At 46.7% G+C, this 24,027-nt stretch overlaps 1 protein-coding gene across 1 annotated transcript in view; it reads right to left on the reverse strand.

Moving 5' to 3' along the window:
- The window catches only part of amt (aminomethyltransferase), a 38,546-nt gene that overhangs the window by 11,359 nt on the left and 3,160 nt on the right, over nucleotides 1–24,027 (reverse strand). Inside the window, exons 2-6 of the mRNA XM_070895770.1 lie at nucleotides 16,497–16,664; nucleotides 14,286–14,366; nucleotides 11,379–11,510; nucleotides 8,837–8,915; nucleotides 5,057–5,202 (exon numbers count right to left, since the gene is read on the reverse strand). Of these exons, the coding sequence (XP_070751871.1) occupies nucleotides 5,057–5,202; nucleotides 8,837–8,915; nucleotides 11,379–11,510; nucleotides 14,286–14,366; nucleotides 16,497–16,664 (606 nt within the window). The remainder of the gene's footprint in view (nucleotides 1–5,056; nucleotides 5,203–8,836; nucleotides 8,916–11,378; nucleotides 11,511–14,285; nucleotides 14,367–16,496; nucleotides 16,665–24,027) is intronic.

The following is a 24,027-nucleotide window of genomic DNA, read 5'->3' on the forward strand; positions in this document are numbered from 1 at the left end:
GATCTATGGACAAGCACGCCAAGGTCCCATTGTTCATCTACACTATTAAGTGGCCGACCGCTTAATGTGTATACCCTTTCCTTATTAACCCTTCCAAAGTGCATCGCCTCACACTTCTCTGAATTAAATTCCATTTGCCACTGCTCTGCCCACCTGACCAGTAGATTGATTCCTCCTGCAGCCCATGACTTTCCTCTTCATTATCAACCACACAGCCAATTTTAGTGTCATCTGCAAACTTCTTAATCATACTCCCTATATTCAAATCTAAATCGTTGATATATACCACAAAAAGGGTCCCAGTGCTGAGCCCTGCGGAACCCCACTGGAAACATCCTTCCAGTCACAAAAACATCCATCAATCATTACCCTTTGCTTCCTACCTCCAAGCCAATTTTGGATCCAACTTGCCACTTTGCCCTGGATTCCATGGGCTTTAACCTTCATGTGGGACCTTATCAAAAGCCTTGTTAAAGTGCATATATACACCGTACGCACAACCCTCATGGTTACCTCCTCAAAAAATTCAATCAGGTTAGTCAAACACAATCTTCGCTTAACAAATCCGTGCTGACTGTCCCTAATTAATCCTTGCCTATCCAAATGCAGATTTATCCCAATAATTTTCCCACCACTGACGTTAGGCTGACAGGCCTGTAATTACTCAGCCTATCCCTTTTTCCCTTCTGAAACAAGGGTACTACATTAGCAGTCCTCCAATCCTCCAGCACCATGCCCAGATCCAAAGAGGACTGGAAAATAATGGTCAAGGCCTCTGCTATTTCCTCTTTTCGTTTGCTCAACCACCTGGGATGCATTTCATCCAGGCCTGGGGACTTATCTACTTTCAAAGCTGCTGAACCGCTTAATACTTCCTCTCCCTCTATATTTATTTCATCCAGAATATTACACTCCTCCTCTATAGCAGTATCTGCATTACCTCTTTCCTTTGTGAAAACATGCAAAATATTCGTTAAGAACCCTACCAACATCTTCCGCCTCCTCACAAAGATTACCCTCATGGTCTCTAATAGGCCCTACCCTTTCTTTAGTTACCCTCTTACTCTTAATATATTTATAGAACATCTTAGGGTTTCCTTAATTTTACTGGCCAAGAATTTCTCATGCTCTCTCTTAGCATTCATAATATCCTTTTTAATTTTACCTCTTATCTTTCTAAATTCCTCTAAAGATTCTAAAGTATTTAGCCGTTGATATGTGACATAAGCATCCCTTTTTTTCTTAACCCTCCCCTGTATGTCCCTAGAAATCCAGGGGGCTCTAGAATTATTTTCCCCAGCTTTTTTCTTTAAGGGCACATGTTTGGCCTGAACCTTTCGGATCTCCTCCTTGAATGCCTCCTACTGTTCCGACACCAATTTACCCACAAGTCGCTATTTCCAGTCCACTATGGCCAAATCACTCCTTAACTAAGCAAAATTAGTTTTTCCCCAATTCGGAACTTTTATTCCAGGCCTATTCTTGTCCTTATCCATAACCAACTTGAATCTGACTGAATTATGGTCGCTGGCACCCAAGTGCTCTCCCACTAATACCCCTTCATTCTCCAAAAAATCCAAGACCGCCCCCTCTCGTGTTGGGCTTGCAACATACTGACTAAAAAGTTCTCGACTGCAATTCAAGAATTCCGCACCCTCTATACCTTCACACTAAATTTGTCCCAATCAATATTTGAATAGTTAAAATCCCCTATTACTACCCTATGGTTTTTAGACTTCACAATAATTTACCTATATATTTGCTCCTCTATCTCCCTCCCACTGTTTGGGGGTCTATAATACACGGCCAGCAGTGTGATCACCCCTTTTTTATTTTTCAATTCGACCCATATGGCTTCAGTTAATGATCTCTCTAACATATCATCCCTCCTCACTGCTGTAATAGTTTCTTTAATTAGTACCACAATCCCCCCCACTCTTTTTACCCCCCTCTCTATCTTGTCTAAAAACCCTGTAAGCCAGGAATATTAATCTGCCAAACCTGCCCCTCTTTCAGCCATGTTTCTGTAATGGTTATAATGTCATACTCCCAAGTGCCTACCTGTGCTCTTAGCTCATCCACCTTATTCGCTATACTCCTTGCATTAAAGTATATACCATTCAGCACAGGAAGATTTCCTTGCTTACTACATACTAAGCCCCATTTCCTCTATCTTACAGATTCGCTTTCTAGATTCTTGCTATCCAACTTCTGCTTTATTTCCTTCCCTCTTGAATTCGTTCTCAGGTTCCCATCCCCCTGCCAAGCTAGTTTAAACTCTCCCCAGCAGCACTAGCAAAACTCCCCGCGAGGATATTGGTCCCGACGCTGTTGAGATGCAGCCCGTCTGATTCCTTCCATCTTAGTATCGTCAGCAAACTTGGCTACGTTACACTCAGTCCCTTCTTCCAAGTCATTAATGTAGATTGTAAATAGTTGGGGTCACCCCACTAGTTACTGATTGCCAACCAGAGAATGAACCATTTATCCCGACTCTCTATTTTCTGTCAGCCAGCCAATCCTCTATCCATGCTAATATATTACCCCCAACCCCGTGAACTTTTAACTTGTGCAGTAACCTTTTATATGGCACCTTGTCAAATGCCTTCTGGAAGTCCAAATACATCACATCCACTGGTTCCCCTTTATCCACCCTGTTTGTTCCATCCTCAAAGAATTCAGCAAATTTGTCAAACATGACTTCCCCTTCATAAATCTATGCTGACTCTGGCTGACCGAATTTTGCTTTTCCAAATATCCTGCTGCTGCTTCGTTAATAATGGACTCCAACATTTTCCCAACCACAGATGTTAGGCTAACTGGTCTGTAGTTTCCTGCTTTTTGTCTACCTCCTCTTTTAAATAGGGGCGTTACATTTGCAGCTTTCCGATCTGCTGGGACCTCCCCAGAATCCAGGGAATTTTGTTAAGTTATAACCAATGCATCCACAATACCTGCCGTTACTTCTCTTAAGACCCTAGGATGCAAGCCATCAGGTCCAGGGAATTATCTGCCTTTAGTCCCATTATCTTACTGAGTACCACCTCCTTAGTGATTGTGATTGTGTTATGTTCGTCACCCCCTATAGCCCCTTGACTATTCACTGTTGGAATATTGTTAGTGTCCTCTACCGTAAAGATTGATACAAAATATTTGTTCAGAGTTTCTGCCATCTCCATGTTCCCCATTACTAATTCCCCGGTCTTGTCCTCTAAGGGACCAACATTTACTTTAGCCGCTCTTTTCCTTTTTATGGGACAAGTTTCGGGGCGCGCCTAGAAAGCTGCAGTCCCGACCTGGACGCCTGTTTTTCGCGCCACAAAGTGCGTCTAAAATATACTTACCAATTTTCTGGCTCCCTGCAGGTCCTCTGGAACTGGGCGTGGGTGTCCCCAGGGGTCGGTAACTAGGACCACTACTTTTCTTGATATATATTAATGACTTGGACATGGGTGTACAGGGCAAAATTTCAAAATTTGTAGATGACACAAAACTTGGAAGTGTAGTGAACAGTGAGGAGGATAGTGATAGACTTTCAAGAGGACATAGACAGGACGGTGGAATGGGTGAACACGTGGCAGATGAAATTTAACGCAGAAAAGTGTGAAGTGGTTAGGATCTGGAATGCGCTGCCTGAAAGGATGGGGGAGGCAGACTCAATCTCGGCTTTCAAAAGGGAGTTGGATAAATAACTGAGAAAAAGTGCAGGGCTACGGGGAAAGGGTGGGGGAGTGGGACTGGCTGAAGTGCTCTTGCAGAGAGCCGGCACGGGCTCGACAGGCCCAATGGCTGTAACCATTCTATGACACTGTCTCTATTCACTTCATAGCCAATAAACCCGTTAACAATCCGTGGCACATACACAATGCCCCATCTAATGGGCAGGTGGTGGTGAGGGAGGAAGGGGTGTCTGTCAGGTCAGGAAGTTGTTTGGGGTGGGGGGGTCATTAACCCGGTGGGGGGCAGGATGCGGAAGTTTGCAGGAGGGAGAGGTCAGGAACTGGTTTGGCGCAGGGGGGGTGGTGGCGCGGGGGAAGATCTTAACCCGAGAGGGTGAGCCCTGTGCTGTCTGCAGTGGGAAGTCAGACTGGCTCGAGTTACACTTTGCATAGTAATTGATTACGTAGGCAGGCAGGATCTAATTACACATCCCAGAGAAACTGCTGGGTGTGTCTTGTCCTCCAAAGGGCCCAATCAGCAATCAGGTCTTGTCCTCCAAGGGGACCAATCAGAACTTTGGTGTTGCAAATAGACGCAATCAATTAAAATCCACTTAACAGGAGGGGGACTGGGTGACCAGTGCCTTAGTCACTGGCCTTTCACCTCTTGGACCCGGGCTGCAGTCCACTCCAGATAGCTGCAGTGAAAGTCACCGTTGTCCACTGGCTGCTAAATGTGTAGACCCATTCTACACAGGCCAGACCCTGTGTAGAATGGGTCTGGGTGGTTTCAATCTAGTTGCGAGTGGGCAATGGCCAAGAGCACAAAAATCCCCCTCGGCCATACAATGGCTCGACCTGTAGGGGGCGCTCTGGGGCATCTCGTTGGGGTGCAGTAGAGGGAGTTGTACTCTGCAAAAACCCACCATATATACCATTTGGGAATGCTGATGTACAACCCTCAGAGATCTCTGTGTTCCCCCAACTTTGGCCTCTTGAGTATCCCCGACTTCCGTCGCCCCACCATTGGTGGCCGTGCCTTCAGCCGCCTAGACCCCAAGCTCTGGAATTCTGTCCATAAACCTCTCCGTCTCTCTCTTTCTCGCCCTTATTTTATGAGCCCCGCTACCTCGGTGACCAAGCTGATCATCTATCCTCCTTTAGCTCAGTCTGACAATACTCCTGTGAAGCGCCTTGGGATGTTTTGCTACGTTTAAGGCGCTATATAAATGCAAGTTGCTGATGCAGGAAAGCACTGAAACGAAAATGGTTTCTTTCAGCGTTACGGACACCGATTCCCTCGATGAACACAAAATAAAAGAAACCCGTTTACCCGGAGTTTATCGGCACTTCCCCTCAGTGGGTCTCACTGTATCTGTCAGGAAGATGTAACTTACCTCAGCCCCGTCCTCTCCGGTGTAGCCACAACGGGTCACTCTGCAGCCCTGTACCCCGAACACCGTCATCACAGCGCTCCACATGAAGGGCAGCTTGCCGAGGTCATCGGACACGCCCTCCTGCAGCACCCTCACCGCAGACGGACCTGAGCAACATAAACAACAGCTGCATATTATCCACAACGTTCCAGCACTCTGCAAGGGGAAATAAATAACTGCAGATTTGTCGCAATAAAGCAAGAACCTCACGGACAGAACGGGGAGGGCCGGGGTGGGCTCTGAGGTCCCCTAGTTTCCAGTGTGTTTCGGTTCGGTCGATTAGGTTGCTGGGAGAGGCGACTTCCAGCTATAGAGGGCAAGATGCTGGCTGGTCGGGGTCAGAAAAAGACTTGCATTGGGCTGTGGCTCAGTGGGTAGCACTCTCGCCACGGAGTCAGAAGGTTGTGGGTACCAATCCCACTCCAGGGACTTGAGCTAAGCTCACACTCCTGTAGAGTGCTGAGGGAGCACTGCATTGTCAGAGGTGCAGTCTTTCGAATTGAGATGTTAAACCGAGGCCCAGTCTGCTCTCTCAAGTGGATGTAAAAGATCCCATGGCACTATTCGCAGAAGGGCAGTGGAGTCCTCCTGGCTAATATTTATCCTTCCATCAACATTACTAAAACATTATCTGGTCATTATCACATTGCTGTTAATGGGAGCTTGCTGTGTGCAAATTGGCTGCTGCATTACAACAGTGACTACACTTCAAAAGCGTTTTATAGAAACATAGAAAATAGGTGCAGGAGTAGGCCATTCGGCCCCTCAAGCCTGCACCGCCATTCAATAAGATCATGGCTGATCATTCACCTCAGTACCCCTTTCCCGCTTTCTCCTCATACCCCTTGATCCCTTTAGCCATAAGGGCCATATCGAACTCCCTCTTGAATATATCCAATGAACTGGCATCAACAACTCTCTGCGGTAGGGAATTCCACAGGTTAACCACTGAAGAAGTTTCTCCTCATCTCAGTCCTAAATGGCTTACCCCTTTATCCTTAGATTGTGTCCCCTGGTTCTGGACTTCCCCAACATCAGGAACATTCTTCCAGCATCTAACCTGTCCAGTCCCGTCAGAATTTAATATGTTTCTATGAGATCCCCTCTCATCCTTCTAAACTCCAGTGAATACAGGCCCAGTTGATCCAGTCTCTCCTCATAGGTCAGTCCTGCCATCCCGGGAATCAGTCTGGCGAACCTTCGCTGCACTCCCTCAAGAGCAAGAACATCCTTCCTCAGATTAGGAGACCAAAACTGAACACAATATTCCAGGTGAGACCTCACCAAGGTCCTGTACAACTGCAGTAAGACCTCCCTGCTCCTATACTCAAATCCCCTCGCTATGAAGGCCAACATACCATTTGCTTTCTTCACCGCCTGCTGTACCTGCATGCCAACCTTCAATGACTAATGTAACATGACACACCCAGGTCTCGTTGCACCTCCCCTTTTCCTAATCTGCCGCCATTCAGATAATATTCTGCCTTCATGTTTTTGCCACCAAAGTGGATAAGCTCACATTTAACCACATTATACTGCATCTGCCATGCATTTGCCCACTTACCTAACCTGTCCAAGTCACCCTGCAGCCTCCTAGCGTCCTCCCCACAGCTCACACTGCCACCCAGCTTAGTGTCATCCGCAAACTTGGAGATATTACATTCAATTCCTTCATCGAAATCATTAATGTATAATGCAAATAGCTGGGGTCCCAACACTGAGCCCTGCGGCACCCCACTAGTCACTGCCTGCCATTCTGAAAAAGACCCGTTTATCCCGACTCTCTGCTTCCTGTCTGCCAACCAGTTGTCTATCCACGTCAGTACATTACCCCCAATACCATGTGTTTTAATTTTGCACACCAATCTCTTGTGTGGGACCTTGGTAAAAGCCTTTTGAAAGTCCAAATACACCACATCCACTGGTTCTCCCTTGTTCACTCTACTAGTTACATCCTCAAAAAATTCTAGAAGATTTGTCAAGCATGATTTCCCTTTCATAAATCCATGCTGACTTGGACCGATCCAGTCACTGCTTTCCAAATGTGCTGCTATTTCATCTTTAATAATTGATTCCAACATTTTCCCCACTACTGATGTCAGGCTAACCGGTCTATAATTACCCGTTTTCTCTCTCCCTCCCTTTTTAAAAAATGGGGTTACATTAGCTACCCTCCAGTCCATAGAAACTGATCCAGAGTCGATAGACTGTTGGAAAATGATCACCAATGCATCCACTATTTCTAGGGCACTTCCTTAAGTACTCTGGGATGCAGACTATCAGACCCCGGGGATTTATCGGCCTTCAATCCCATCAATTTCCCTAACACAAAGCGCTTTGAGACGTCCTGAAAGGCGCTATATAAATACAAGTTCCTTCTTTTGGGTTACTATGGAGTCCCAGATCGTTGGACAATCACCTCGGAGGCAGAATGGAATTCTGCCTCTCCCATGCGGCTGCCCAACAGGAGGCTGGTGCTTCGTGTCTGGATGAGGTGGGCAGGCTAGATGGTCCGGCTGGATGAGGCATATAGGAGGGCGGGTATCACTACTGCACTATAGACCATGAGCTTGGTGCCAGGTTTGAGGTCCTGGTCTTCAAACACTCTCTTCCTCAGGTGACCGAAGGCTACACTGGCACACTGAAGGCGGTATTGGACCTCGTCGTCGACGTCTGCCCTTGTGTAAACAGTAGGCTCCCAAGGTATGGAAAATGGTCCACATTGTCCAAGGCCTCGTCGTGGATTTTGATAATCGGGGAGCAGTGCTTTGTGGTGGGGGCAGATTACTAGAGGACCTTTGTCTTACGGATGTTTAGTGTAAGACCCATGCTCTTGTACACGTGAAGGTGTTGTCAATGGTTTGGAGTTCGGTCTCCGAATGTGCGGAGATGTAGGCGTCGTCTGCGTACTGCAATTCAATAACAGAGGATGGGAGGACCTTGGATCTGGCCTGGAGGCGGTGGAAGTTAAACAGTTTTCCGTTTGTTCTGTAGATTAGCTCCACTCCAGCTGAGGGTGAGATGGAGCATTGCAGCAAGGAAGATTAAGAGCGTTGGTGCGATGGCACAGCCTTGCTTAACCCCGGTCTGAACGTGAATTGGGTCTGTGGTGGATCCGTTGGTCAGGTTTCTACAATATAACAGTGACTACACTTCAAAAAGTACTTCATTGGCTGTAAAGCGTTTTGCGCCGTTTTGAGATTGTGAAAGGCGCTAGAGAAATGCAAGTTCTTCCTTTAAATTGTTTTTTTTTAAATTAAGAAAAAGATGGATTAAATACAATTCTGAGACTCTCGTGTGGATTGGTTGGATTGATAGCTGTAACTGGGGAAAGGTCGGTGAGTAGACCGAGATTCAGAAAGGCCGGAAATCTTAAAATGTAAACATTAAAAGGTCAGGGAAAGACGTGCCAACATTTCGGGTGGGAGCCTCGATTGGACTATTCCGGATCGGCCCATGGGGTTGTATTTTAGATCAGCCTGTGCGTGGGGGTGTGTGCGTGCGTGCGCGTGCGTGTGCGGGTGTGTGCGCGGGTGCGTGTGCGTGTGTAGATCGTCCCGCGGTGGGCTATTCTAGATCGACCCACCGGGGGGGTGGGGGTGGAGTGTCTTCATCGTCCCGCGGAGGGGTATTCTAGATCTATCCACGGCGGGGGGGTGGGGGGCGTCCTGCCCGGGGAGGATTCTAGATGGACCCGTGGGGTTGTATTCTAGATTGATCCACAGGGGTAGACGCAGTCACCTTGCAGCGCAATCAGTCCGGCTTCCAAAAACTCTAAATCGGCATCATTCCCAGCGGCTCTGAACTCGGTCAATTTCTCCTAGGAGACAGAAGAAAGGTGATGAGCACGGGGCCACACCTCCGAGCCCACCGAGGGCTCCTCACCAACTGACTCAGTGCCACCCTGGCAAACCAACCAGAGCCTGGCCCCAGGAGTAAGATTGGGTTTGGGGTTTGGCTTCAGGCCTGGGCAAGGCTCAGGAGCATCAATCTGCAGGTTGGTTGAAAGTCCTACAACCCCACTCCCAACCAGATCCTTACTATAATGTTAAACCGCCCGGAGAGCAAGTTGTGAAACACCTACGCACATTCCCAATTCTCAAAAGTAAAGAAATGCTGATTTTTTTTTTAATAACACTGTCCTGCAGAGCAATTCAAATATTTTATTTACCAAAGAGCACCCCAACCCAAGAAAAAAATCCCTGCACTTTATTTTTTCATTGATACCCAGCTTGGATTACTAGAGCATAAGAAATAGGAGCAAGAGTAGGCTATTTGGCCCCTCGAGCCTGCTCCGCCATTCAATAAGATCATGGCTGATCTGATCATGGACTCAGCTCCACTTCCCTGCCCGCTCCCCATAACCCTTTATTCCCTTATCGTTCAAAAATCTGTCTATCTCCACCTTAAATATATTCAATGACCCAGCCTCCACAGCTCTCTGGGGTAGAGAATTCCAAAGATTCACTACCCTGAGAAGAAATTCCTCCTCATCTCCATTTTAAATGGGTGACCCCTTATTCTGTAACTATGCCCCCTAGTTCTAGATTCCCCCACGAGGGGAAACATCCTCTCTGCATCTACCTTGTCAAGCCCCCTCATAATCTTATATGTTTCAATAAGATCACCACTCATTCTTCTAAACTCCAATGAGTATAGGCCCAACCTGCTCAACCTTTCTTCATAAGACAACCCCTTCATTCCAGGAATCAACCTTGTGAACCTTCTCTGAACTGCCTCCAATGCAAGTCTATCCCTCCTTAAATGAAACCAAAACTGTACGCAGTACTCCAGTTGCGGCCTCACCAATACCCTGTACAGTTGTAGCAGGACTTCCCTACTTTTATACTTCATTCCGCTTGCAATAAAGGCCAACATTCCATTTGCCCTCCTAATAATTTGCTGTATCTGCAAGCTAAGTTTTTGTGTTTCATGTATGGGAACCCCCCAATCCCTCAGAACCTCAGCATTTTGTAGTCTCTCTCCATTTAAATAATAATTTGTTTTATTATTCTCAACAAAGTGGATAACCTCAGATTTTCCCACATTATACTCCACCTGCCAAATTTTTGCCCACTCACTTAAACTATCTATATTCCTTTGCAGATTCTTAGTGTCCTCCTCACAACTTGCTTTCCCACCTATCTTTATATCAACAAATTTGGCTACAGTACACTCATCCAAGTCATTAATATAGATTGTAAATAGTTGAGGCCCCAGCACTGATCCCTGTGGCACCCGACTAGATACAGTTTGCCAATCTGAAAATGACCCATTTAGCCCGACTCTCTGTTTTCTATCCGTTAGCCAATCCTCTATCCATTCTAATATATTACCCCCAGCTTCGTGAGCTCTTATCTTGTGCAGTAACCTTTTATGTGGCACCTTATCAAATGTCTTCTGGAATCCAAATACACTACAACCACTGGTTCCCCTTGATCCACCCTGTTCGTTACATCCTCAAAGAATTCTAGTAAGTTTGTCAAACACAATTTTCCTTTCATAAAACCATGCTGACTCTGCTTGATTGTATTATGATTTTCTAAATGTCCTGTTACTATTTCCTTAATAATGGATTCCAGCACTTTCCCAATGACAGATGTTAGGCTAACTGGTCTATAATTTCCTGCTTTCTGTCTCCCTCCTTTCTTGAATAGGGGCGTTACATTTGCGGTTTTCTAATCCCCTGGGACCTCTCCAGAATTTTGATAGATTCCAACCAATGCATCCACTATCTCTGCAGCCACGTTTAAGACCCTAGGATGCAGGCCATCAGGTCCTTGGGATTTTCTGGCTTTAGTCCCATTAGTTTGCCTAGTAATTTTTCTCTAGTGATAGTTTTAAGCTCCCCCCTCCCTATAGCCCTTTGATTATCTATTATTATTTTGATGCTTTTAGTGTCTTCTATGGTGAAGACCGATACAAAATATTTGTTCAAAGTTTGCCATTTCCTCGTTTACCATGATTAATTCTCCAGTCTCATCTTCTAAGGAACAATGTTTACTTTAGCTACTCTCTTCCTTTTTATAAACCTGTAGAAGTTCTAACTGTTTGTTTTTATATTTCTTGCTAGTTTACTCTCAATCGGTCTTCTCCCTTATCCCAATATCCCGTTCAAGCTGGGACAATTCAGGAGTTTTCAAAGTGATAATTCAGGGATTGAACCTGGAACCTGCTGGGAGTGTGCAGCTCAGCATTAACTGGTGAGTTCATCCACAGACATCCAGCCACTTCACGTCCGTATGTTTCTGTATTCATGAAGTTTACACTGAAGCCAACGCACCTTCATGTGGGCAGAGTCCTTGTCAGCACAGCCAGCGTTCGACACGATGTACAGGTGTCCGTCCGATGTTTGGGTCACTATCAGATCGTCCATTATCCCTCCCTTCTCATTGGTGAAGAGCGACAGCGTGCCCTGAATAGCAAGAAGCGAAGGGTTAGGGAAGAAGGACACAGCAGCCACATTCCTTTAATGTAACCTCACACACAGAATAAGCGCATCAATGAGCTCGAGTGTCAAACCAGCTCCCGACTCTACAACCCCTCGATATGTCTCGGCTCGGAGAGCAGTTCCTCAGAGCTCTTTCCCCTAAATTAGCCCTTGCTTTCCCCCCCCCCCCCCCAAGGAGACTGCATGGTTGGTGCATGGGGTGGGGGGTCTGGACCGGCATAAAGTGCACCCTGACTTATGGAAATCATTCTGGCAAAAATCATTGGAAATTTCCGTGGGAAGTGTTTTACCGATGATTGTCTCAAGTGCCAACTTTCTTTCAGTAGGTGTGCAATTCGCGGGTGTTCGGTTGTGGCCAGCCCCTCGCCCAAGTGGCCTTTCTTCACTTGTGAGCCCAGGCAGTGAATGTTACCAAGCTATTTGACTGTAGAGACATCACAGCAAAGCTCAATCTGACGTTCACGCACACTTCCCAGCAAGGTCACTGGATGATGATCAGGAACACAAAGCCAGGCCAATTACCCACCTCCCTGCATCCTATCCTCCCCCCGCCATGGCCGAAATGAGCTCACTTAGCCCAGGCTGTGAACTAAACCTGTGGCCTGGTCTGCATCACTCAAGTTGGTAAAGTGACCATGGAAAAGTGAGCAGTAATGGGGCCAGATTTCTCACTGGTCATCGCCATCAGCTAGCCCAGTCCACACAGACAAACTGTGCAAAATTAAATGGGTCAGTAAAGTTCTTCATAAATGTTAGCGCTTTTAGAGCACATGTACATGTAAGTGGTTACTGAGCTGACCTCATTGTTTGAGGAACACATTGAGCCTTCAGTGAATCACGGACAAGCACACAAGGCTCTGGGATTATACTTGAGAAAATCATGCCTTTATAACAACTGAACTGCAAGCCAAAGTCAGAATTTCATTGTACATGTTCCCTCTTCTCTCTCGATTGCCCAACTCATGGTGAACTACGATTCCGTGAGGGCCAATCACCCATCCGGTGTCTCACCCATTCGGTTTGGATGGTGGGAGATGGCAGGCTATTTAGTCACAGGCGGCATCACAACCAACCCCAAGGTTCTCCTCACTAGAGATCGACGTACAAATTATTAAACAGTAACCAGGACCACAAACCCAGAGAATGATGCTTCCTCTCACTAGCCCAGGAGGCTGAGGCTGACCACAGCACCCAAGTGCGGCCCTTGCTGAGATCACCGAACAGCACGGACCAGGGTTCAAGCCTCACAGCACAGACTTGAGCACAAAATCCAGGTTGACACTCCAGTGCAGTACTGAGGGAGTGATGCACTGTCGGAGGTAACGTTAAACCGAGGCCCCATCAGCTTGCTCAGGTGGACGTAAAAGATCCCATGTGAACATTCGAGGAAGAACAGTGGAGTTCTCCCTGGTGTCCTGGCCAATTTTTATCCCTCAACCAACATCACTTGATTATTTTTTCATTATCAAATTTCTGTTTGTGGGAGCTTGCTGTGCACAAATTGGCTGCTGGGTTTGCTACATTACAACAGTGACTACATTTCAAAAGTACTTTATTGGTGTAAAGTGCTTTGGGTTGTTCAGAGGTTGTGAAAGGCACTATATAAATGCAAGTCTTTCTTTTCTCTCTTTCACTGGCCTAGATTTTCCCCATTTGTTTTAAAACTGGTTAACACTGGCATTAAAATGCCAATGGAAAATCTAGTCTACTTCAAGGTGGCACAGCAGTGGTGTGAAACAGAGCAACAGACCATCAGAATTCTGTGTGTGAAATGTTTGATTTGAGAGGTGATCCTCAACTATTTACAATCTATATTAATGGCTTAGATGAAGGGGCTCAGTGTAATGTAGCCAAGTTTACTGATGATACAAAGATGGGTGGGAAAGCAAATTGTGAGAATTACACAAAAATTCTGCAAAGGTATATAGACAGGCTAGGTAAGTGGGAAAAAAATTGGCAGATGGAGTATAATGTGGGAAAATGTGAGGTTATCCACTTTGACAGAAAAAAAAGAGAAGCAAATTATAATTTAAATGGAGAAAAATTGCAAAGTGCTGCAGTGCAGAGAGAGTTCTTGTGCATGAAACACAAAAGTTAATATGCAGGTACAGCAAGTGATCAGGAAGGCAAATGGAATGCTGGCCTTTATTGCAAGGGGGATAGAGTATAAAAGCAGAGAAGTCCTGCTACAACTGTACAGGGTATTGGTGAGGCCACACCTGGAGTACTGCGTGCAGTTTTGGTCTCCGTATTTAAGGAAGGATATACTTGCATTGGAGGCAGTTCAGAGAAGGTCGATTCCGGAGATGAGGGGGTTGACTTATGAAGATAGGTTGAGCAGGTTGGGCCTATGCTCAAAGGAGTTCAGAAGAATGAGAGGTGATTTTATCGAAACATATAAGATAATGAGGGGGCTCAACAAGGTGGATGCAGAGAATATATTTCCATTCCTAGGGGAAACTAAAACTTTGGGACATAGTCTCGGAATAAGGGGCTGGCCATTTAAAACTGAGATGAGGAGGAATTTCTTCTCTCAGAGAGCTGTGGAGGTTGGGCCATTGAATATATTTAAGACGGAGATAGATTTTTGAGCGATAAGGGAATAAAGGGTTACGGGGAGCAGGCAGGGAAGTGGAGCTGGGTCCACGATCAGATCAGCCATGATCTTATTAAATGATGGAGCAGGCTCGAAGTGTCAAATGGCCGACTCCTGCTCCCATTCCTTATGTTCGTATGTACCTGGTTTTCCTTGAGCTCAGCGACATCTCCGACGACCAAACTCTCCATGAACTTCACTCGATCCTTCCCAGTCACCTTGCTCTGAAACACAGCAACACTCAGTGTGCACACCGTCCCTCTCGCGCGTGCGCACACACTCCACGCGGGCACGCGCGCACTCCGCGCAGGCACCGTCCCTCGCGCGGCAGATGCAAGAACTCCCAAGTGTGTCACAGCTGAAATAAAATATTAAGTTATGTGCTTGCAGCACACAGCAGCAGGCGAATGACAGAAGTAACTATCTTTCCCAAACACGGAGACCACATGCATCTTCTGCATGTTCCCTCGGCTGGAGGAAGCAAACCGAGATTTTAACGTGCACTACATGGAACACACTTTGGCATGGTCATTTATTTTAATTGTATAAAATGAGGATACAGGTTTAACCTCACGAAGGAAAGTTGTGCATCAGCTCCCTCTGATCCCCAAATGTAATCACTCAAAACTCCAGATCATTCATCCGACCTCAGATCTCCATTGTTCAACCCTGGTCTGCTGCCCTCCAGAGAAGCATTCCACCCCAACACCAGAGGGTACTTGGCCATCTCTGTCTGAACCAACCCCTATAACCCCAATCCTGGTACCAGGCCATCTCAGTCTAAACTATACATTTAACCCGAATCCTAGTACTTGGCTTCTTTGATCTCAGAAAGGCCTACGATACGGTCAACATTAAGGGATTATGGAGTGTCCTCCTCAAATTTGGCTGCCCTCAAAAGTTTGTCCCCATCCTCCGCCTGCTTCACGATGATATGCAAGCTGTGATCCGGACCAATGGATCCTCCACAGACTCAATACACGTGCGAACCGGGGCCAAACAAGGCTGTGGCATCGCACCAAAACTCTTCTCGATCTTCCTTGCTGCAACGCTCCATCTCACTCTCAATAAGCTCCCCGCTGGAGTGAAGCTAATCGACAGAACAAACAGGAAACTGTTCAACCTCCGTCACCTCCAGTCCAGATCCAAGGTCGTGCCACCCTCCGTCATTGAATTACAGTATGCAGACAACGTTTGCGTTTGCACACACTCGGAGGCCGAACTCCAAACCACCGTCAACGCCTTCACTGAAACGTACGAAAGCATGGGCCTTACACTAAACATCCGTAAGACAAAGGTCCTCAACCTACCTGCCCCTGCCACACAGTACTACCCCCCAATTATCAAGATTCATGACGAGGCCTTGGACAACGTGGACCATTTTCCATACCTCGGGAGCCAACTGTCAACAAGGGCAGATGTCGATGACAAAGTCCAATACCGCCTTCAGTGTGCCTGCGCTGCCTTTGGTCGCTTGAAGAAGAGCGTTTTTGAAGACCGGGACCTTAAACCCAGCACCAAGTTCATGGTCTACAGAGCAGTAGTGAAACCCACCATCCTATATGCTTCAGAGATATGGACTATGTACAGCAGGCATCTCAAAGCACTGGAGAAGTACCACCAACGCTGCCTCTGCAAGATCTACAAATCCATTGGCAGGATAGGCGCACCAATGTCAGTGTTCTCGCTCAGGCCAACATCCCCAGCGTCAAAGCATTGACCACGCTCGATCAGCTCCGATGGACTGGTTACATTGTCCACATGCCCGACACGAGACTCACAAAGTAAGCGCTCTATGCGAAGCTTCAACACGGCAAGAGGGCCCTAGGTGGGCAGAGGAAACATTTCAGGGGCACCCTCAAAGCCTCCTTGAAAAAGTGCATCATCACCGACACCTGCGAATCCCTGGCCCAAGCCCGCTCAAAGTGGAGGAGAAGCAACTGGGAAGGTGCCGAACTCCTCGAGTCTCTTCGCCGGGAGCACGCAGAAGCTAAGCACAAATAGCGGAAGGAGCGCACAACAACCCCAGCACCCCGTCCCTCCAACCACCATCTGCCCCACCTGTGACAGAGACTGTAGGTCCTGCAATGGACTCATCAGTCACCTGAGAACTCAGTGTGGAAGCAAGTCACCCTCTACTCCGAGGGACTGCCTAAGAAGTGGTACTTGGCTATCTCAGTCAAAACTACCCCTATAACCTCCAATCCTAGTACCTGGCCACCTCAGTCTAAACCTACCTCTGTAACCCCAATCGTAGTATCTGGCCATCTCAGTCCAAATGTACCTCTGTAACCCCAATCTTGGTGTCTGGCCATCTCAGTCTAAACCTACCCCACCGGGTACAATGGTCTTACCTGCAGCATGTGAGATACGTCAAACAATGAGCAGTGCTGGCGGGTGTGCAAGTGCGAGCTGATGTGACTGTCCTTGTACTGAACAGGCATACTCCACCCGGCAAACTCCACCATCCGGGCTCCTTCACTTCGATGGAATTCATAAAGTGCTGTCTTCTTGAGAGATTCCTGAACAGAAAAACACAAACAAATTCGCAAAGCGTAGCTCAGACATCTTGGCCTTGTTAGGGCTGAATATGGTTGCATTTTCCCCCCAAAATCGACTGCACATACAAGGGATGAGCCCCTCATAAGACAGCTGGGAGAGGTTTCCTCACGCCCCTGCTTCTTTAACAACCTCCTTAGCCTACCTCTTTAACCGAGCTTTTGGTCACCTCTACTAAGTGTCAGCCTTGGCTCAATGGGTAGCACTCATGGCGAAGGTCATGGGTTCAAGTCCCACTCCAGATACTTGAACACTTTAGCTAGGCCGATCCTTCAGTGCAATACTGAGAGAATGGGATGTTTTACCTAGGTTCAACCGAGAGCCCATCTGCCCTCTCAGGTGGATATAAAAGATCCCAAGGCACTATTCGAAGCAGAGCAAGAGAGTTCTTCCCGGTGTCCTGGCCAATATCCATCCCTTATCCATCACTGCTGGAAAAACACAAAGTTGGTTTGGATGGAATGCATTCTAGGTTGCTGAAAGTAGTAAAGGTAGAAACAGCAGAGACATTGGTCACAATCTTTTCCTTTACAATCTTTCAATCCTGATTGGATATAGGAGTCAAGCCGGAGAATTACTAATGTTGTACCACGATTCAAGGGGAGAGGGTTAACCCAGGAAACTACAGGCCAGTCAGCCTCACATTGGTGGTGGGGTAGTTACTGGAAATCATTTTCAGGAACAAAATAAATGTTCACTTGGAAAGGTTAATCAAGGAGAGCCAGCAGGATTTGTTGAAGGCAAACTTTATTGAATTCTTTGATGAGGTAACAGAGAAAGTTGATACAGGTAGTGCAGTAGATGTTATATGTATGGACTTTCAGAAGGCATGACAAAGTGCTACATGGGAGGCTTATTAAGTTATGGAATTCAGGGGAAAGTGGCAGTATGGACACAAGATTGGCTCAGTGACAGGAAGCACTCATTGATGATGGGTGGATGTTTTTCAGACTGGGAGGTGATGCTGTGGTGTTTCCCAAGCGTCAGTTTAGGGTCCATTACCTTTTCCATTTGTATAAACGACCTAGAGGGAGCAGCATTTTAAAGTGTGCAGATGATATGAAACTTGGCAACGTAATCGATAGTGATGAGGATAGCTGTAGATTTCAGGATGACAGACAGGATGGTGAAATGGGCAGAAGCACGGCAGATAGAGTTCAATGTGGAGAAGTGTGAAGTGATGCACTTTGGGAGGACTAACATGGAAAGACAGTATACTATAAATGGCACGAGTCTAAAAAGTGTAAAATGAGCAGGGAGATCTTGGTGTCCATATACACAAATTCTTAAAGGTGGCATGGCAAGTTGATAAGGTGATTAAAAATGCATATGGGTTATTTGGGGTTATAAATTGAGGAATAGAATATAAAAGCAAAGAAAATATGCTGGAACCTTATAAATCACTGGGTGGACCTCAGTTGGAGCACTGCGGGCAATTAAAGCCATCAGGAAAGGTATAAAGGTCTTAGATCATATCATATCATAGGCGGTCCCTCAAACGAGGATGACCTGCTTCCACACCAAAAGGGATGAGTTCACTGATGTTTCAATGGAGGACCCAATATTCCAGTCCTGAACTCCAGGGGTGGAAGATGCCTATGCATGGATTTTTTAGCGTGTGGTAACTGTTGCACATCAGCCAGCACACGGGCTTGACAGAGCTGGGCCTTTATATCCAGTGGCAAGGGTAAACCAGGACGACTGGAGACCTGCTCTGCTGCACAGACCTAGTGCGCACACAGCAGTGTGGGCGGGCCTGTGCTGCCCCATGGCCCTCAGCTCTTCTGGACGCCGCACCCTCATTTGCCGCACCTCCCCCACAATATCTTGCTGCTCCTCCGCCACAAGCATTCGCCACACCTCCACCACAAGCTTCGCCACTCATCTCTTGTCACATCTCAGCCACGATCTCTCACCACTCCTCCGCCACGATTTCTGGCCGCTCATCTGCCCAACCTTCTCTCTCCTCCGCTGTGCAGTGTACAGAGGTTTACCAGGATGAGGGATTTCAGTTATGAGGAGAGGTTGGAAGTGTTAGGACTGTTCCCTTGGAAGAGAGAAGGTTCAGAAGTGACCTAATAGGTCTTCAACATGATGAGAGGTTTTGATATAGTTAGAAAAAAAGTATTCCCTCTGGTGAGTGGGTCACAAAAGATCTTGAGGAGATGTGTTTTCAGTCAGAGTTGTTGGGATCTTGAATGCTCTACCTGACAAGGTGGTGGAAACGGATTCTATAAATAATTTTAAAAAGGGTGTTGGACAGGTTCTTGAGGATGGGGAACTTAGAGTTTGTGGACAAAAAGCGGGGAAGCGGGACTAAGCACAAGTGCTCTTTCTAAGAGCCAGCGCAGGCATGACGGGCCGAATGGCCTCCTTCTGTGCTGCAAGTTTATATAATTCTATGATCTGTTCAATTAGCTCCCTGCTGACTGTGGGACTTTGCTATATTCAAACTGGCTGATGCGTTCCCTACTTACAACAGTGACTACTTTTCAAAAGTAATTCAATGGATGTGAAGTTCTTTGGGACATTCCAAGGACGTTTCCCATTGCTGTACGACATCACTGTTTGCCAATATTGTTGCCCATTTTATTTTCCAAAGTTCTATTCTCAGCCTCTGAAAATCAGCTTTTCTCCAATCTATCACCCTAGTCTTCATCATGCTCTATTATCTTAAAGTGTATTATATTACAATCACTATTGCCTAGATGCCACCCTACTTTTACTTCTCTTATCTGCTCTGGTTCATTCCTCCAGTAGCGAATCCTTTCTTGTCAGGCTTCTTGCACATTGGGTTAGCAAGGAGTCCTGTACACAGTGTAGGAACTCTCATCATTTACCTACCTCTTCTGGCCAATTAATTTCAGGGTAGTTGAAATCCCCCATGATTATTATTCTATGTTTTTTTTACTCATTTCCTGAATTTGTTTGCATATTTCTTCCTCCATCTGTTACCTCTAATAAGTACAGCTACTCCACCTCCCCTTTTCCCCATTCTATCTTTTCTAAATATATTGTACCCTGCCATGGTTAATTCACAGTCCTGATTTTTCTGTAGCCATGTCTCAGTAATCCCTACTATGTTTGGTTCCTCGCAACGCATGATAGCCTCCAGCTCCCTTGTTTTATTACAGACACTGTGTGCATTGCTGTACAGGCAGCTTAACTCATTTTAATAGCAGCTCCTCTCACTTTATTATTAACCACCTTTTTTACACTCCTGTTCTATAATTATTTATTCCCTGGCCATATATGTCCTCCCTTAGTTTAGTTTTTCCTTTGCTCTCCTTTCCTCTTTTGGTTATATCTAGGTTGGTTTCTTTTCTTTTTGACCCCTTGCTACGAATGCTTCGTGCATTCAGCCTTTAATTTGAACTTTTCAATCATTTTTCCCAGCTTTTATATTATTCGCTGATGCACTATTACCATTAAACTCTGTGTCCCTTCCCGTCACACTCTGCATATCTTTACCCAAATCGCTATGCTGGTCCATTGCCTTGACTTTTCTCTTTAGATTTCTAAATTTCTCCTCACCTGACCGCTGCCCCCCTTCCCCCCCCCCCCCCTTCCCCCCGACCCTGAGCTTTTTAGTTCAAAGTCCTCCGATCTACAGCCCGAATTATTTGATTCGCCAGGACACTGGTCCCAACCCGGTTTCAGTGGAGCCCATCCCAACGCAACAGCTCCCTTCCCCCAATACTGGTGCCAGTGCCCCATGAACCTCATTCCTAGTTCTACCTATGTTGTTGGCTCTTGCGTGGACCATGACAACTGGATCATCCCCCTCCAAATTCTTCTCCAGCCACGAGGAGATATTCTTAAACCCTGGCATCGGGCAGGCAATAGAGCCCTCGGAACTCTCGGTCACAGCTGCAGAGAATAGTATCCATCCCCTACCACTACAACATTCCTTTACACTCTCTCCCTCCCACTCACCAGCCCCACGGTGCCATGGTCAGTTCTCTCATCCACCCAGCAGACTTTGCCCTCATCCACACAGGCAGCAGGAACCTTGCACCTATTGGATAAAGGCAAAGGCCGAGGCTCCACCAACACTGCACTTTGGGCCCCCTTTACCTGCCAGAGTTGCAATCACACCCTCCTGTTCCCCGACCACGACCTAACCCAAAGGATGTTTGGATAGTTCTTGCAAAGAGCCGACACAGGCACGACAATGGATCAAATGGCCTTCTTCTGTGCTGTAAAATGCTCTGATTATAATGCGAGAGTAAGGGACTCCTGCATGGCACTACCCCTGTGCTGCACTTCCCCTCCGCAATTGCACAATGATGTCTGTTCGTGCTCAGCATCTGGGCTTCCCAGAACCCATCGGAGTACCTACTGTCTGCCAAGGACACGGGACAAAGGCAAGTCAAGAATATATGGTGCAATTATTTTACCACTGATCGTAAACTCACACAATCAACATATTGCGGAAGAGAGAATGGAATGACTCGGGGCTTTCAAGCGCTCACACTGAATTCCTGATTCCGAAGGGCTGCCCCGTTTCTTTCCGATTAACATTAAAAAGCCTACAGTGAAGTGTGGGGCTATATTCACAGGTTTCTCTAAGGAGGGCAAGAATAAAGTGGCACATTCACTAGTTCTATATAGTGTCAGGTAATCACCAACAGCACTAATCTGGCCCCTTTTAATTACTGAGGAAATCAAAGAAAGTGCTGAGCTTGGTAATTAAGCACCCTCATAAACACTTATCAAGCTGGTTCAGCTCTCCAGGGCCTGATAATTGGACCTCTGTACAGCGTGAGGGGTACAAACCATAACCATTGCATTTATATAGGGCCTTTAACGTAGCAAAACCTCCCGAGTTGCTTCACAGGAACATAATGAGGCAAAATTGACAACGAGCCACAAAAGGAGAAATCAGGGCAGATGACCAAAGAGGTTGGTTTTAAGGAGGAAAGAGGGTAGAGAGGTTTAAGGAGGGAACTCCAGAACTTAGGGCCTTGGCAGCTGAAGGCATGGCCACCAAAGGAGGGGCAAAGGAAATTGGGGGTGCTCAAGAAGTCAGAATTGGAGGAATGCAAGGTTACCTGTTGTTCATCATCATCATAGGCAGTCCCTCGGAATCGAGGAAGACTTGCTTCCACTCTAAACATGAGTCCTTAGGTGGCTGAACAGTCAAATACGAGAACCACTGTTCCTGTCACAGGTGGGACAGATAGTCATTGAGGGAAAGGGGGGTGGGGAGTCTGGTTTGCTGCATACTCTTTCCGCTGCCTGCGCTTGTTCTGCATGCTCTCGGCGATGAGACTCGAGGTGCTCAGCGCCCTCCCGGATGCACTTCCTCCAATTATTTGACCAGGGACTCCCAGGTGTCAGTGGGGCTGTTGCATTTTATCAGAGAGGCTTTGAGGGTGTCCTGAAACGTTTCCTCTGCCCACCTTTTGCTCATTTGCTGTGAAGGAGTTCAGAGTAGAGCACTTGCTTTGGAAGTCTCGTGTCTGGCATGCGAACAATGTGGCCTGCCCAGCGGAGCTGATCAAGTGTGGTCAGTGCTTCAATGCTGGGGATGTTGGGCCTGATCGAGGACGCTAACTTTTGTGTGTCTGTCCTCCCAGGGGAATTGCAGGAAGTTGCAGACATCGTTAACACTTAAGTCGAAGGTTAATGACTGCTAGTGAGGGGAGATGGCACATTGGTAGGAGCTCGTAAATTTCTGACTCCAGGACAAACAAAAACAGCAAAGAAAACTGACTCTCTCTGTATTTGAGGTGGGTCTGGCACACACTCGATGCAAGACATGTAAACGGAAAGGTTCTCTCACCCACCAGTTTCATTTACTGAGCAGTGCACCAGGTACAATAGGGCTCAGTGTCATGTCCAATACAGTCTGACACGGGGGTCCTGTGCTGAGCCAACACTAATTTGGATGAACGGACTTTATAAAACAGTAACAGAGGGAACACGCCTATTTGCGACTAACAAGGCTGTTAAACGCCAAGTTGGGATCATTTTAGTTTAATGTGCCTGGTGGGAAACTGAGACAATCGGATTGGCCACCCATCACCACCAAAGGGACGGCCGATCCAATCTTGTCAGTTTACCACCGGAGCGCATTAGCTTAAAATTAGCCCGAGGACTCACAAGAATGGCTTCGGCTCAGGGTGTGGTTGTCGCTGGCAAGGCCAGCATTTACTGCCTTGACACTTCAGAGCGCAGTTAAGCCTCAATTGCGTTGGTGTGGGACTGGAGTCGCTATCGGACAGACTGGGTATGGATGGCAGCTTTCCTTCCCTGAAGGACATCAGCAAACCAGGAGGGTATTGATGGCAATCTGACAGCTTCACTTTTACTGATACCAGCTTTTTATTTCCAGAATTTTTAAACACTGAATTCAAATTCTCAAACTGCCATGCTCTCCAGATTACTAATCCAGTAACATAACCACTGCACCAGCATGCCCGGTCAGCCAATGTCCCATGTTTCAGGGAACTGCTGGCATTGCAGACCCATTTAGAATACAGACATGCATCAGGGCTGCTGGTTACAGCAAAATAAACCTGGTGAATCCAAAGTCTCCTACTACAGGCCCACAGCTCTACTCGTGCCTATTTCCAAAAATGCTAAATTGTAAGATTTAGATCAGAGTGTCGTACAACACAAAGCAGGGTAATGATTGCATGCCAGTGCTCGGCAGGCATGAAATGTTTCCCTAACTTTCTGGGTAGTTTAATAACTTAAAAAAAAGATCCCAGTATAAATAACCTGCAGCTTCGAAAGAGAGCCAGACGACGCACGAATTGGAGCTCTTCAGTGCCGACCCACAGACACTAGCAACAGATGCTGCAAATATAAAGGGTGGGGATGAGGGAGAATGACTGAGATCACTGCCCACGGACAGGAATGAGAGAGAGCCTGGAACCTGCTGAAACAGAATCTGACATCTTGGCCAGCTCTTCAAGGTCACTGGCAGATGTTAAAGAACCCAGGCTAAAATCCACCATGGCAAGCAGCCCTAGATCATTCAAAACCTTCTCCACCCCTACCACCACCCCACACAAAAAGAAACTCAGCATTGTCACTGGGTGCATTGAGTGTAAGGTACGTGGGGAAAGCATTGCAGGGCAATATTGCATCAATCACTTGCATAACGCTCACCTTGTGAAATTACACCCAACATTACAACAATGGGCCGAAATGGCCTCCTTCCGTGCTGTAAATTTCTATCATTGTGATTAGTGTGATCTTACTGCTCAAAAGTTGGGAATGACAAGATCATAATGACAACATAAAGGCTCTGGTGGGTGTTTCTCTGTTCAGTGGAAATTTCACACACCCAGTATTACATTTTACTGAGAGTTA

The sequence above is a fragment of the Pristiophorus japonicus genome, chromosome 12 (assembly GCF_044704955.1).
Source record: "Pristiophorus japonicus isolate sPriJap1 chromosome 12, sPriJap1.hap1, whole genome shotgun sequence".
Taxonomy (NCBI): Eukaryota; Metazoa; Chordata; class Chondrichthyes; family Pristiophoridae; genus Pristiophorus; species Pristiophorus japonicus.